Below are 16930 nucleotides of genomic sequence, written 5' to 3'. Positions count from 1 at the left end.
ACGAAAACACAATAAACAACTTCATAGATAATTTAAAAAACTTTAAAAAACAAATTCAGTAGTACGAGAACCTCAAACAGGTTATACGAAAACTTAAACAATTGCAAATATTAAACTTGTTATTGACATCCAAGGTTTTAAAAATGAGAATAATAAATTTATTTGTAAAGAATTGGCGTGTTATTAATGTTACCTCCCAATTTAATTCAGCAGGTGTCATGGTTAAGTAAACACCATCACTGCATCTCTTGGAATGAAGGTTATACCCCATTGTACGAATTTAAAAAAATTATCAAAGAAATAACAGATATAGCTGAACTAGTCTATGTAAAAGGTTTGGAAAAAGCGAATTAAATAAGAAAATATTCTTCTACACCTATAATTGAAGTAGGCGAATTTCCACCATTACCAGTATCAGAAGACGGGGTAGACCAAAGCTGAGGTGGATGGATGGGGTAACACAAGATGCGGAGAAGATCGGAGTCAGCAACTGGAAAATGCAAGCAAGGGACAGAACAAAATGGCGTATAAAACTTGAGAACGTCGAGGCCCTCTAAGGGCTGAAGCACCAAGATGATGATGATGATACCAGTATCAGAAGCAAAATTTTGTAATGGAATAAATTTTAATAAAAAAATTATATTTTGTACTTTTTTATTTTTTAAACTCAAATTACAATAATAAATTATATCTATAGTATACTTATACCTACAGAATCTAGTTAAACAACCTGCACGCTCGTAGAAATGTTGACACCACTTATGCTCGAATTATAAAACCCTTGGTGGTACCAGGTGTTCCACCGGCTTAACAGTTTACAGGATTTTACCAAAATAACCTTCACATCTGTAGGGATGTTGATACCTCGCACACTTCAATCGTTTTAGAATCCTTGGTAGTAGAAGGTCTTCTATAGGCTTAAGGCGCTTCAGTTGTTGGTATTGGACAAGTTTTGGGAAAAGGTCATCAAAAGTTGATGCCTTTTTTATGAATTGCTCCACCCACAACCAAACGTCGGAAAGTTCAAAAATTCTTTGCAAAGCAGTGTCTAATAGATAACGCATCGTCAGGTATTCGTTAACGTACACACGCAATTTTATGGTTAGACACACATCATTAAACATGTTGTTTTGCCCGAGTTCACAGAGTACCTCTACCCAACAGTTTACACAAATTTTATTTAATTTTTTTTTTGTTGGTATAATATCCAATAGATGTTAAGTTAGGTATCGATGTTTCACTTGTAACTAATTTATCCACTTTATGCATAATAAGTTCAATACTTTCTTGATGCATGGTTATAGTTATTTTTACTCATAAACTGACTTTGAGGTTACGTCAATACAGTTATATACCATCGATCCCCCACTTCACTTCACTTATTTAACCTTTTGTTACCCAACTGTCCTTGACCAGATATTCACCTTTCTTTGTTGTCTATCTACCCACCTTCTGTTCTCATAAGTCTAATGGTTGGGAGTGGTATCTGCGACAGAAATCGAAAATAGTAGCGCTCAAGAGTTCGAGAGGTTTATTGATCTGTCCGGATATTTACCTTTCTTTTTATCTACCTACCTACCTACCCAGAGATGAAGAACATAACTGTCCGTGACCGGATATTCACCTTTCTTTGTTGTCTACCTACCCACCTGTTACTCTTATTAGTCTGGTGGTGTGAGTTGTACCTGCGACAGAAATCAAAAATAACTAAAGTAAATTCATTTAACAGAAAAGTCGCGGTCAACAAATGCATGCACATAACACGCGAAACCCAATGTTTATATAATTGTACAGGGTTGTATTAAGATTCTAGCAGCCTATACCATCTGAATTTGAAATGAATTAATTTATAATTTTTAGGATTACTGTTAAAATAATAGTAATCAATGATTAATCTTTTAAAGAAGTATACTTAAATAATATTTTTGTAAACTGTCATTCACACATCATTAGTTAATTGTGGTATTAATCAAAAGGCAAAAAATAGAAAGTTGTTTTTATACATTTTACGCTTTAAGACCAATATTTGGAAATAAGTAATAATATTATCATTAATGATATAAAAAGAGACCTCTTCTTGTGTAAAAGTTCGGGAAAATACTTATACATAATTATAGGGTAGATAGACTTATACATTTAACATTACATTAACATTAATAAATAAAATTTATTAAGTCGACGTTTCGATATCGATTTAACATTTATTTGTGTCAGCAGAAACGAATGTATATTTGGAAGAATTGTGACATCACTATTTTTGACTTTGATGCCGTTATGTCGAAGATGGTTCGAGATATCAAAATGCCGCTTTCAGATTTTGATTCAGGAGACAAAACTATATATGAATCCATCGATAGATCGTCCCCAAAGTATTGCATAGGCGACAACGCACAAACGAACATACTATGCGGATGTAAAACGAAAGTTTTTCTTTGAAAATGATGAAAAAAACTTTTTACTATTACATATAAGTAATATCGAATTACGAAAAATAAGTACTGGAAAAGTACATAGGTACAATGAGTAAAATGGGTTACAGTTTTTCATTTTTAAAATATTCCATTTTGTTTATGTAATTTCGAATTATTTCGTATCTTTTATTTATCATTGCTACTTATTTCCACATCAAAAGCTAGATCCACCTTCAACCGGATGGGGGCCTTCTTCAAGAGCCACAACCTCTCTCTTGGTATAAAAGTAAGAATGCTGCGATGCTACGTCTTCTCTGTTCTTTTTATGATGTTGAATCGTGGACCTTGAACGAAGATATGTGCAGAAAATTGGAAGCATTTGAGACGTGGCTATATCGGAGAATACTTAAAATCCCGTGGACTGACCGAGTCACCAATGAGGAGGTCCTCAGAAGAATGAAGAAGAACCGAGCGGTACTGACCACCATCAAATCTCGAAAGTTACAGTACTTTGGACACATTATGCGAAATGAATCCAGATATACCCTTCTACAAGCCATACTGCTAGGAAAAATATTTGGACAACGGGTTCCAGGAAGAAGAACGTCCTGGTTGAAGAACCTCAGAACCTGGTTCAACACAACATCTATGCAGCTTTTCCGCGCTGTGGGAGATAAGGTGAAGATTGTCATGATGATCGCCAACATTCGTCACCGATAGGCACATCAAGAAGAAGAGAACTCATTTCCACACCACCATAGAGGTAGAGTGATAATGGTGCGTTTTTTTTATGTGGTTTCCCCGGTAGGCCTAATCCACAAATACTTAAACTTAGTGCAAAATATTATTCTGAGAAACTTGATGTACTATCATCGTCAGGGTTTATTATAATTGAATCTACTCTGGCTTCTACTAAATTATCTAACTCCCACATTTTTGGTTCCACCTTTTGGGTAACATGCTGTACACAATTTTTCCATTTTTGCGGAGTTATGGTGGATAGAGCTTCATCAAATAAATTTTTCATGTCGGCAAACTTAAAAGTTGTATTTTTAGCTGCTACATAATTTTTTATATCTGCCCATATCAGTTCTATGGGATTCAACTCACAGTGATATGGTGGCAATCTTAAAACAATTTTATTTTGACTTTTCGCCATTTCGTCTATGATGTATTTATCATACTGTTTTTTATGTTGATTCACAAGTGCTAAAAGTTGCACTTTGAGAAGTGAGTCATCAAAGGGGATGCTTTTTAGATGTAGCCATTCTTGGATATCCGCTTTTCTAGAAGATGTGGTGGGGATCTTTTCAGATTTTCTGGAATGATACGACGCATTGTCCATTACAATCACAGAATTTGCTTCCAATTTGGGTAAGGTTTTTTCAAACCAACTCTCAAAACCTTTTCCATCCATTTCCTCATGGTAATCTCCACTTTTCTTTGATTCAAAACTCCATAGAGCGTCAGCAACAAATCCGTCTTCGCTGCCTATGTGACAAATAATCAGTCGCTTTCCTTTACCTAAAAATTCAAATATTATTTATCAATTTCAATGTTCAACAAAAAATATTACCTGATGGATTTTTCAGACCTGTCGAGAGTCCATCCAAAAATGCTTGTCTTGATGAGGTGACTGACTTATCAATCCATGTTTTTGATTTAGTATGACCAGCGTTAATCCAAGTCTCATAAATAATATATTTTACGATTGCCATTCCTATGATCTTTTATCTGCCTTAAAAATTCTCTTCTCCAGATTACAAGGTCATCTCTGTCTGTAAGCATACTGTTCCGGCCACGTTTTTCAAATTTGAATTGAAGTTTTTTCAAAAGCTTGTAAAAAGTAGTACGTTTGAAATCAGGTAGATTGGGGTCGTCGTTGACCTGTTGTAGAACTCTATCTATCGTGGGAATTTCATTTCTAAAAAAGAATTGATGCACTATTCTTCTTATCGCTACCTTGTCAAAATCATCTACAGATTTGAGTTTGCCTTTACGAGTGGTACATTTTTTTGGTGCAACTAATGTGTGTGTAGTTTTATATTCTCTAATAACTTTAAACACAGAACTATCCGATACTCCAACTTTATCGGCTACTCTTTTCTCAACAGCGGACAATATTAACGCCGGATTTTCTTGTAACTCGTGCTTATACACGTTTACAATTATTTCTTTAACGTCTACGCTTAAATGGCCTTTTTTAGATCTCTTTTTGGGGGGAGTTAAAGGTATGTTTGCGAGTTCATCGGCAGAATCCGTGTCCGACATATTAATTTGTTTTAGTGACTGTATATACAAACCTGCAAAATATTATTTACAGGCTAATATTCTAATAAAATAATAGATAATAGATAATTGAACAGATATATTAAAAAGGTCAATACTCCCAATCACAATCTTTATTTTCAAGGTGTTACAGAAGCGACCGATTTCGAGGCTTACAATATTTGCCTCATCCTCAGACAAAGCAAAGAGTTTGTTTTGTTAAAAAACAATAATATAGATATCGGCAATAAGAAGTTTTCCGCTTACATCCAGGGTACTGTCTGTCTTCATCTTTTTCTTTATGACACTATCTATTGTAGTGAGGTGATATGTTGATCATAATATATGTTGTAAATAAAAGACTCTTGGGAATATGGTAGAGCATTAATGTGTTCTAACTGTGTAACTGTTGCTAAAGGTTGTTGTCTTTGATCCTTAAAATACTTCTTGGATGTTCTAGTTTTTTTTGTCAAAGTTTTTTTTATTATTAAAAAGGTATGATTCTCTTCTGGTTTGTAATAAAATTAAAAAAGGTTAAAGACAAATACACATACAGTATAAGCTGCCACATCCGGACTGTATATAGTTTAAAAACTTGTGGAAGATGGAAAATCACATATTATGCAGTAGGATGTCCTTTTTTTGTTGTTTTTGTCACAGGTTCTTACAAGGTTAAGACCTAAAGGTCTTTATTTTGTAAGACCTTTTATTTACATACATATATAATGATCAACATATCACCTCACTACAATGATAGTGTCAAAAGGAAAAGATGAAGACAGACAGTACCCTGGATGTAAGCGGAAAAGTTCTTATTGGCGATATCTATATTATTGTTTTTTAACAAAACAAACTCTTTGCTGGGCCTGAGGATGAGGCAAATATTGTAAGCCTCGAAACCGATCGCTTCTGTAAAACTTTGAAAGTAAATATTAGATTGTGAGTATTGACCTTTTTAATATATTTGTTCAATTATGGACTCACACTTGCAACCCTTTTATCATCATAATAATTATTATATTAGAGTCAAAATAATATTAAATTTACTTACTTCAGTTGAGAGAAAACAGCAAACACTTTAAAAATGTTCACAGTTCTAAGTTTATTTAAATAACACTATAATTATAAACCAACACTATAAATATACCAACACACATAATATGTATTATATAGAGCTATTAAAAGTAAAAATTATATTTATATAATTCAACAGACATAAATATGATTCGTAAGGATTACTGAATCCATATCTGTTAAAACTGCAAATTATGCGTCTTTGTTTAGAGGTGTAGATTGTCGTTCCTTGTGAGTTTCTACTTGTTACTTTTGATACGCTTTTGTATATAATCAGTTACAGTATAAGTGATTTTGTAACAAGTAGATACCTCTTCAGCATCTCTAGATACTTGGAATGAATATATCACGCGTCCCTAGTTTGTATATTCTACTTTTCTGTTAGGCGAATATGGTATCAAGCGTTCGAAAGGTATAGCGATTACGGAAATCTATTCCCCATCAAGCATGTTAGTAAATGTTGATAGTGATGTATGTGATTCTAGCACGGACTGTGTTGTAAGTAGCGACACTATTGATCCCGGCCCATGCGATTCTACAACAAACCTGCTATGATTGTACCACCTGATCTTGTCGATGTAATAATAGAACTTTAAGTAAATGTTGGAATTATATGTTATAATTATTTGCAACATGTAAGTTATAATTTACCTTGTATAATCAATTACCATCTGAAAATGGAATTGATAATAAATTGTTTACAAACTTTTGTTACAACCTGCAAATCACAATGTTACCACTTTTCATTTAAAACTAGATTCAAAGTGCTTTTAGAATTATGGTGCAAATGACGATAAAGTCACACCTGAGTTAAGATATAGAAAAGAAATTTTATAAAGAAACTAGACTTGCTTTGTATAAAAACTTTGTTCACTAAAACTTGATTCAAAATGAATTTGTAATTATAGTGCAAATGACTGTGATGTCCGAGATTAACAACTCGCTTGAATTAAGGACACATTGTAATAAAAATTCTTACCTTGAGAATCTGAACTCGCAGCATGAGCCAGGAAACTTTTTACGTTGCCCAAATCCGTTATGAGTCTGCGTTGCTCCTCGTGGAAAGCCTCCGATATTTTTTCCGAATATGTAAAAATATTACGAACGGCTTCCTCAAGGAGTAAACTATTCTCCTTACTCACGTCCAATCTGTGCTGGAGGCGGTCCATATGACGTTTCAGAGCCGACAGAAATCTTTCCTTGAAATTATCACAAAATGTTTTGTGATGGTATTCCACACTTTTGGGGATTTCAAGGCAGGTCACCACTATAGTTTTAAGTGACGGCTCTGTCTCGTTTATTAATTTTGTTTCCCAGACTTGGGACTCAGTCATGGGTTTTGGTTCAGGTGGTGGTGTTTCACGTTTCTCCTCTTGAGAGGGTGGCCCCCGTTCGGAGATATTTAATATACCTCCGATAGAGGGATAACCCTCGACGACAGGTGCAGGTGTCTCGTCTTCCACATCTGAGATATCTTCAAAATGTTTTGATGTTTGCGCCGTCACAGTGGTGGAAGGAGCGTGAACCTCAGCTACTTCTTCAAAAGTTTGGGGCGCTACCGCTTTATTTTTCCTTATTTTTAAGAGGAGGCGCTCCGTTTCGCTAATTTTTTTGGGTAGTGTTTCACTACCCACAAAAATCACGCTTTCCTCGGACGGCGCTCTCTTTCTAATATCCCTCGGAGGGATGATCGATGAATTACTAGAATCAAAACATCTTTTCTTAGCCACCTGCAATATAAAGCTATCATTATTTTTTAGAAAAAATCACGCATATTGCGATCAAGCGGTAAAAACTATTTTGTATCCTACCCCCACCACCCAACCACTCTAATGAAGTCGCAGTGCTAGGAATATGTATCTACGTTCGGATTATATTTTTAGTTTTTGTCGTTATATACTCTAATAATAACATAAAACCGGTATTTCCAGTTCAAAACCGGTATTCGAAACAAGTTTATATTTATACCCCACACTTCTTTCGTTGTTATTCATTTTCGTGTCGTTCAGCCACCAAGCTTCAGTCAACAACCATGCAGTGCGACTCTTGTTTAAAAGTTTTATCCAACAAAAGTAGTGTAACTCGTCATAAATGGGAAAGTTATCGGGAACGGTTTAATAATAAAGTGAAAAAGGTAAAACTTTCAGATGTTGATACATCCGCTAATAATTACCATTCAACTACGGCAGAGGTGACTTTCAGTAAATCCAATGTTCGTCCAACTACCACTACATCCAATGTTATCGAATGTCAAGATTGCTATAAAAAAATTTATGGGAAGGGCTAACAGGACATTTAGGTAGTAATTCACACAAAAGTATTATTAACTATGGTATAATTTCACTATTTGAGAGAGTGATTCATCGTTTAAAGGTGCAGAAATGCGAAAAGACGTATGAAAATCCAGTGACGTACACTCACTTTTATTTTAACGGTAATTATATTTTATTTTTCAAATATTAATGTTCGAAATAGGCCAGAATATATTTATTTACAAGTTTTTACTGACGTTTCGATCTCTATAGCCAAAGACCACCTTCAAAGATATAAATGATAGTTATATTTATTTTATTTGTTTATTATTATATATTTTTATAATCTTATATTGTTTATTATCTTTTTTTTATCTTTAAAAACGGAATAGAGATCGAAACGTCAGTGTATTAAACATGTAAATAGATATATTGTGGCTTATTTCCAACCTTCTCCCTAAAAATACAGAATGCCACAAACAAGAAGCTATAGAAAAATAAATATATCTGTCATTTGTATGTTTGAAAACGGTCTCTTTATAGAGATCGAAACGTCCGTAAATTAAACATTTGAATAAATATATTGTGGCTTATTCCCAACATTATTTCTAAAAATACAGAACGACAAGCGAAAAGCCATAGAAAATAAATATAACTCTCATTTGTATAATTGAAAACGGTCTCTGGATATAGAGATCGAAACGTCAATAAATAAACATATGAATAAATATTTTGTGGCTCATTCCCTACATTCCCCTAAAAATACAGAATGCCAAAAACAAAAAGCTATAAAAAACAAGTAATTTTGCAGAAAGTCTACTGATACCAACCGGCTGTCGCGGAAGTTACGCTAAAACGTCTTTTGACGTGACCCGTCCTTAAAGAGTTACACAATGAAATTGTTTTAAATCAAATTTTAAGACAGTTTCCAAACCATCTCAGAGGTATGTCTTGTGGAGCGGTATTTTTTTTTTTAATGGGTGTTCGCCAAGAGCCATATTATCTTATTAAATAAAATGAACAAAACACTTAAACAGTATAAAACAAAACAAAATAAAATCCTATAAAACAAAATAAAATTCTATAAAAACAAAATAAAAATAATGTTTGATGTAACAAAACATTGTACTGTTCTATTTAAATACAAACACTATACACACTTACTATGTTCTTCTCGTTTTTTTTTTGTTTTTGGGTTTTTTATGCTGATGTTCTTATTAAACTATTAGAAAATATTATTCGCTGTCTAAATCTGAAGATGCGGTGCTGCTATCGCTGTCATTATCTTCACCACCTGGTGTAATTATAATTGGTTCTAGTAAAACTCGATATGAGTGTCAAGTTCCCACATATGATGTTCTTCTTTAATTATGTGGCCTATACATTTAGCCCATTTCTCTGGAGTTACATGGAGGATTGCTTGAATCAAAAGTTTCTTAATTTCGTTTAATTTGAACGTTTTGTTATTGCGTGCTACTTCTCCTTTCACTTGCGCCCAGATAAGTTCAATGGGATTAAGTTCGCAATGATAAGGTGGTAGACGCAGAACTTTCCTTAACCGTGCAATGTCAAGTAGCTAAATTTTGAGCATTCCCCCTTTTCTGTAAGCCATTCTTGAATACTCCCTTTCAATTTCTTTCATAATCACCTGTTTTTTTCGACTCAAATTGAAGAAAACCATCATCAACAAACCCTGTATCACTTCCTATATGGGTGATGATTAAACGCCGTCCCTTTCCTGGTGGAGCTTTTAATCCTGTAGATCAGCCTTCTATAAATGCTTCGCGTTTACTTTTGGCATTTAAATTTTGACAAACTTTTCCAACTGTATGACCTTCGTTAATCCAGGTTTCATCCAAATAACATATTTTGCGTCCAGTGCTGCGAATTTTGCGTATTTCTTCTAAATACTTTCTTCTCCACACAATAATTTTATTTTTTTCTCATAGCATACTTTTTCTGTTTAGTTTTACATATCGAAAGTTCATTTCGCGCATGGTCCTGATAAGACTACGAGATATCTTGGGTAAGAAGTCATCGTTTTCGAGGTCTTGAGAAATATTTTTCAGTGTTGGAATTTCACTCCGAAAATAAATGAATGAATGAATTTTTCGACGTATAATATTCCTTGTCTCGTCATCCAAAACAATGCTTTTCCTACCTCTAGTTTTACCTTTTTCTTGCTTTTTATTTTCCGATGTATTTTTAAGTACACGATAAATACAGCTAATGGATACTTTTGTTAAACTGCTACAAATGTCGACCGCTTGGCTAACATTTAATGCCATTTTCTGCCGACAATTCCTTCATAAACGTTTCGTAGCATTACCTTCTCTTCGGACGTTAACATTTTCCGTCTCTTTTGCGGCTTTTCATTTTTGGAATCAACATCAGAATTTTGCCGTCTTCTCTTGGAACAACTCGGTTTTTCGTCCAACTCCAATAAAACTCAAACCAAATAATCACAGAATATAACTAAGAATTTACTATAAAACGACAAACTATAACACTCGTATTATCAGTAACACGTTTTATCAATAACACAAACTTATCGCACAAAATATATTCACAAGATGCAACACATGCCCTACCCTCAGAAACGCCAATGTAAATGAACTATTGTTGATGAGCACTTGCTCGACAAAAACTAGTTTTACGGCTTTCTGTGGGTCGGAATTGAAACCGAGTTCCGTCGCTAATTCCAAAGTTGCCAAACAATTGAAAAATATTGTTTTAAAATATCGATTTTTTATTTTATAAATTTAAATATATGACGAAACGGAACATATAAATAAAATTTATTTAATTACAATTTTGTGCTTAATTTTTACTATTGAAAAAATCATGTTTTTTGGTATTTTTATGACGGTAATAATCGCTGCGTGGAAGAATACAGGTCTTGTATGACCATAATTACTACTTGTGAACAAGAATTGGCTACACTGTACGACAACTCTTTGTCAGTTTTTCTATAGAAAAGCACAAATAAATATACTACTTATATATTGTGTAATTTCTTATTAGAAAACGCAAATTGCAATTGAGAAAACGGGTAGTTTTCGAGGGCCGCTGTGTACATTTAAATTTGAGGATATTCAGCGTTTAAACGATGAATCACTCTCCCAAATAGTGAAATTCTACTATATCTAGATAGTGGGATTGAAAAACTATTAAGTGCGTTTAAAAATCGTATTGGTAGTTACCGTCTTATTAGTAACAAACATCACACTAATCATTTGGAATTTTTTAGTGAAATTGAGGGTAACGTTCTAAAGCTCCTACATAACTATTTACATAAATTTAAAGTGTTAAAAGTTACAGAATGACGGTATTAGATTTTTGTTTTGATACAGTGCAGCTGATACGTATTTCGACCTTCTTAGGTCTCTTCAGAACGGTATAGTCACTGCTCTGAACCAAAACAAAAATCTCTCCCGTCTTAGACAATACTTATTAAAATAACTATATACGGACGTAACTACGCCATCTAAAAACAAAAAGAGAAATCAAACGATTTCTACTTAGCGAAACCGAATTCAAATCTTAACCACTGTGTTTCCTAAAATTTTCGAAACAAACAAACAATATGCAACAATAATGTTGCATATTGTATCTGATAATTCTTCATTCACTGTCAAAACCTATCAGCACATTCCATATTCATTCGGTTTTTATGTAAAATACTATTTTGATGACAGTTTATCACAACTTATCATTTATCGCGGTGAAAATGTGGTTGAAACAGTGTACACTATTTATCATAAATATCTTAAACATATTCTATGAACCTATGAAAAAACTCACACCAGAAGAAAAATTAAAATTTTTTGCAGGTAAGTGTTGTTCATTTGTGATAAACCGTTCGATATTGACGAAATTAAAGTTCATTGAGATCATCATGTGAGATCATTCACATCTAACAGGGTTGTTTACTGGTGCTGCTCACAACGCTTGTAATTTAAATTACAAATTACCTAAGTTCATACCTGTTTTCATGTATAATTTAATCAATTACAATGCACATCTGTTTATAACAAAATTGATGAATAACGAAAAAATTGATGTTATTGCAAAAACTAAAGAAAAATATATATCATTTACAAAATTACTTTTAGTTGATCGTGGAGGTGATCTAGAGCAAAATATATATTTAAAATTAAGATTTGTAGATTCTTTCAGATTTTTACGTCATTCACTAGATAATTTAAGTAAAACCCTCAATGATAATCAATGTCTAGAGTTACAAAAATATTGTCGATCAAATGAAGAATTTGGATTGTTACGACAGAAAGGTGTTTTCCCTTATTCATACCTGGATAACTTTTCAAAACTTGATGAGGTATCTTTACCCAGACAAGAACAATTTTTCGATATTTTAAAAGAAGGTATTTCCGATGAAAAGTACTTACGAGCTAAGTAAGTTTGGAAAGTTTTTGATTGTAATACTTTAGGACAGTATTCCGATGTTTATTTAAAATCAGATGTTTTATTATTAGCTGATGTGTTCGAAAACTTTCGACATAATTGTTTATTTAACTATAAACTAGATCCCGCTCAATATTTAACGGCTCCATCACTTAGCTGGGACGCTATGTTGCGTAAAACTAATGTTCAGCTTGAATTATTGACAGATATTGACATGCTTGAATGAATTTTTGTGGTACAGGCGCTAAGGCTTATTGTGTGACATTATGTAACAATGAAAGCCTTAAAAAGCTAAGGGGATTTCCAAAAACGTTATAAGTAAATCTTTAACATTTACAGATTATAAAAAAGTAGTTGATAATTCTAATGCAAAGATTTATCGTAAAATGTATACATTTAAGTCACATTTACATGAGATGTATACTGAATTAAAAAATAAGGTAGCTTTAACTTCCCACAATGATAAGAGATATGTCATACCTGGAACTATTAACACATTAGCATGGAGTCATTACAAAGTAGATACGTTTACACCTGATCAACAACAAGAAAATCTCGATTATTTAATCCAGCAAGCTAGACTAATTCTTCCAAAAACCGGAAAATGATGGAGGGGGTGAATTTTATGTAGATAGTTTTGAAATTAATTTATTATAACTTAGTGGGAGCTAACCATTCGTTGGTGGGGTTTTTGTTTAATAACACGTTGCAGAGCTAATTCTTACAGTTCTTCTTCAGCTTCGCTGCTAGTATTTACAATGTGGATCTGTTACGTTACCGAAATTGAAGTTACGGATTTAAAAAGTGGTGTTCAAAATTTACATCAACAGTTTTCGAATTTGGAGTTTGATGCTTCTCATGAAGCCATTTATGGTGCAGTGCGTCCATCATCTTTTTCTCCAGAGTTTTGTACAGAATTAGCCAAAAAATATGAAAAAGGTGTTGAAATTTGTGATTTGTATCTTAACAACCAAATATGTTTATATGGGTTCGTATCGTTACTAAAAGTTGCTAAATTGGATGGTTATTTAATTCAAATAAAACAACTTCTCCCATCTGTTTTATATGAAATAAAAGAAAATAATGAAGGTGATAGTTCCAGTAATGAGGTTATTATTGAAGATGTTGATGTTATTGGTCACCCTGAACATGGTTCAAGTAAATCCCAAACATAATATTTAGACCTAATTGTACCAGCGGTATATTGTATTTAATAAAAGCATTTCTGTACTAATAATTGTTTTATTTGGTAGTTTAGCATTCACGTGAGTGTTTAATGTATCTTGTTTTTGAATACACTATTCAACAATTCCCATATGTTGTTGTAAATGTATTATAAAAATAAATGGTGTGTTTTTAACACAGTATCTTTAGAATAATGTTGAATTAACACTTTACCGAGTATTGAACGCTTAAAGGAGTAAGGTCATTGGTAGGGTATATAGAGGGGATGACTGAACGACTTTTACAAAATATATCAACCAGTTAAAAAACACTATCAATTAGTTAAAAAGTGGCTACGAAGATAAACATAGTTTGACTGATGCGTTTACGTAGTGGTAAAGTTCACACACCAAAAGACTATTTTTTCTCTCCAGATACGAAGAGCAAAAGTGGATTGATTTAGTTTTTAGAAACATTAACCGTTATAGCGATGGAGTGTTGTCACAAAGCTAAATTAATGGCTCAACATCCGCAAAAACCTTTGAACAGGTTTACAGAAGCAGAATTAGAAAATATGTGGATCCATTTGAAACTCTTAATTATTGGTCTAAATTACCCAGGAAAGTAGTTCGAGATTTTGAAGTTCAGACTCATCTCCCATGTTTTGTACACTTCAATCGTCCTGAGTGGAGAACACAGCTAGAAGGACAAGCACCGGCGCAATCCAGTTGCCGTTTATGCAAGCTTGCACTTGAAACTTTAATTCCTAAATATAACATTTAGTGCAATAACTATTTAATAAAGTATTGTAACAATAAAACACTGAAAACTTTGTTTTCAAACTTCCACAAAATTTATTTTAAATTCTTATCACTACACCTGTTTCGGCTGATTGCCTTTCTCAAGTCGAAATCAGCCGAAACAGCTGTAGTGATAAGAATTTAAAATAAATTTTGTGGAAGTTTGAAAACAAAATTTTCAGTGTTTTATTGTTACATAAAATGAATTTCCATCAAGTAACGGTCGAATCCATCAATTATTATAATAAAGTATTCTTTTTAATCAGTATTTTTATTCTTATAATACCTATTTAATAATGATGTGAAGGGGTAACATAGGGTGCATCACAAATAGCACTAACTGTAAACCAGAATAACAGGTCTAACCGAAATAACCGGTTTTTCCCACCCTAGTCGAGGTCAAAGGCAATACAATAACGACCTTAACCGGTCATTAACCTCTTGACCGGTCGTTGACCCTTGAACGTGACCCCTTGACCGTTCATTAACCCTGTCAGTGGTGGGGGTTATACGAAAGGGTGGGAGGTATAGGAAGTGGAGGAACCCGTTGGTGAGGGGTATAAGAAGTGGTGGGGGGTATATGAATGGGTGGGGGTTGTGCGACCTGAAATAGCAGTCATACACTGTTAGATTAAATGTCCACAGCACCCACTTATAAAACACAATATTGGTCTTTAGATACGGAGTAGGAAGGCATTGCTGAAGATCAAAGCAATATACTCTTTTCGACTCGGTGCATTTTCATTTATCATTATTTTTTATAGCATAAGCTGCATCGGCTTCTGATAAATGAGCATCATATTCATTTTGAAGTCTTTCTACTTCTTCTACAGAAGCAAGTTTTATTTTTATTTTGTATGAATCACATGTATTACATGTATCCAAAGAAGGCTTCTTAAATGATAAACCCATTGTACGGAATACATTTCCAAAAAAAGAGTATGATACAGGATTTTCAATCTTTTGCTTATACATTTCATAGATAACTGATATTGACAGACCTGATGGTAAATACTTTTTGGTGGTATGTCTTCTGTTATAATGTGACTCGTATAATGGGTAAGAATTTATATGATCTTTAATAAGCTGAACTGTATGGTCTTCAATTCTATTGGGCGGAAGATTACTTCCTCTTTTATCTGGACCCAAGATACCTGATACACATTTTAATTGCTTTTTAATGATAACTTCAATACATTTATTGGATACTCCAAAAGTTTTAATAAAACAACCTTTGCACACTTCAACTAACTGACCGTCGATTTTAAAGTGGTACTTATGATTCATACTTCTTTTTTTTTTGGATCTCCAGTTTTTATGCGAATTTGTTGAGATTTTTTTGGAACGTCTAAGATAAGGAAAGATAAATAAGCACTGCGTTTGTTATAATCTCCAATTGCCCATACTTCATCAAAAAGTGTTTGTTGATTTTCCAAAGAAATCCGATCTAAACATTTTTTACGACAGCTACCTGTTAATGCAATTACTTTTCTCGCAGTTATAGTTTTACCTGTCTTTGTTGTATATTCTAAACCCTTATTTCGTTTGTGTTGTATAGTTTTTCGAAGATTATATCCTCTTCGCTTCCTTTTATTAATGTTTGTTTCCGAATGTGTAACAGTCGTTATTTTTACTACTATTTATATTAAAGTAATTATTTATATTAAAGTAATTTCAGAGATGTAGTATGGGTTGCCTAACTTTAAGTGTTCATTTGCTCACTAAGTGTGTATTTTTAATAATTTAAGTTGTCACTCTGATCTAATTTGGTACCATTGCGAACCAGAGAGATGACAGGAGATTAGGGGGAGTGGAAACTGGCTCTTGGTTAACTTGGTTAACAAACTGTGAATTACAATTCACTTTTGATCGAGAGTTTGAAGTGGTACAAAGGTGGTAGTTAGCGAAAGAAAATCCAATTAATGCATAGAATTTCCTTCACTTCAAGAAGTTAAATGTTTTAAGTATAACCGTAATCATTTAATTGACGGTGTTTTCGGAAACTCGGGAGGCTGAAGTGAAATTTCTAGCACGGAATTGAGTAGCTATCTGGTAATTATTTTTTTTTATATTATAAAAACTAACTTTTTCTTCCCACATCCTTCAGGTATTCAGAATGACCTTGGGTCACGAATTCAAGCATAGTATGGCCGCTTACAATCATTCTGGCATGAATCTGATTAAAATTCTGAATTTTCCGTAAATCTTTAACATCTATTACAATTTCCACAGATATTTTAATGAACATTAGAGTATTTTATCCATTCAGATTCATTATTTCATATTTTAATATAGTAATTTGGTTCAAGGCCATTATATTTTTACTCTATGTGAAGCAAGGTCACGCTACATCCGATTGGATGGGTTTTTTTTATCTACTATAATTATCTTTTTGCTCCGGTTTCTTATGCTGAAAGAAACTTTCCTCACTTCTTTGATTTATTTTTATCAATGTTGAGATTAGAAGTAACGGGGAATTGTTTTCAGCCACCTCCCATGGAATTATAAACTTCCCTCAGAACATCCGAGGGAGAGT

The 16930-nt window shown here is 33.2% G+C and overlaps 1 protein-coding gene across 2 annotated transcripts in view; it reads right to left on the bottom strand.

The window, feature by feature from the left end:
• Positions 1-643: 643 nt before the first annotated feature.
• LOC140450221 (uncharacterized) overlaps positions 644-16930 on the bottom strand; it is a 32381-nt gene continuing 16094 nt past the window's right edge. For both annotated transcript variants that reach the window (XR_011951988.1, XM_072543725.1), the window contains 2 exons: positions 6733-7483; positions 644-1685 (listed from right to left, as the gene is read on the bottom strand). Coding sequence is in view for 1 of the 2 variants with exons in the window: in XM_072543725.1 (XP_072399826.1) it covers positions 1642-1685; positions 6733-7483 (795 nt within the window). In the remaining variant the exon portion in view is untranslated. The remainder of the gene's footprint in view (positions 1686-6732; positions 7484-16930) is intronic.

Source organism: Diabrotica undecimpunctata, chromosome 9 (assembly GCF_040954645.1).
Source record: "Diabrotica undecimpunctata isolate CICGRU chromosome 9, icDiaUnde3, whole genome shotgun sequence".
Lineage (NCBI taxonomy): Eukaryota > Metazoa > Arthropoda > Insecta > Coleoptera > Chrysomelidae > Diabrotica > Diabrotica undecimpunctata.
The sequence above is the reverse complement of the archived record's forward strand: the minus strand, read 5'-3'. Positions and strand labels throughout refer to the sequence as shown.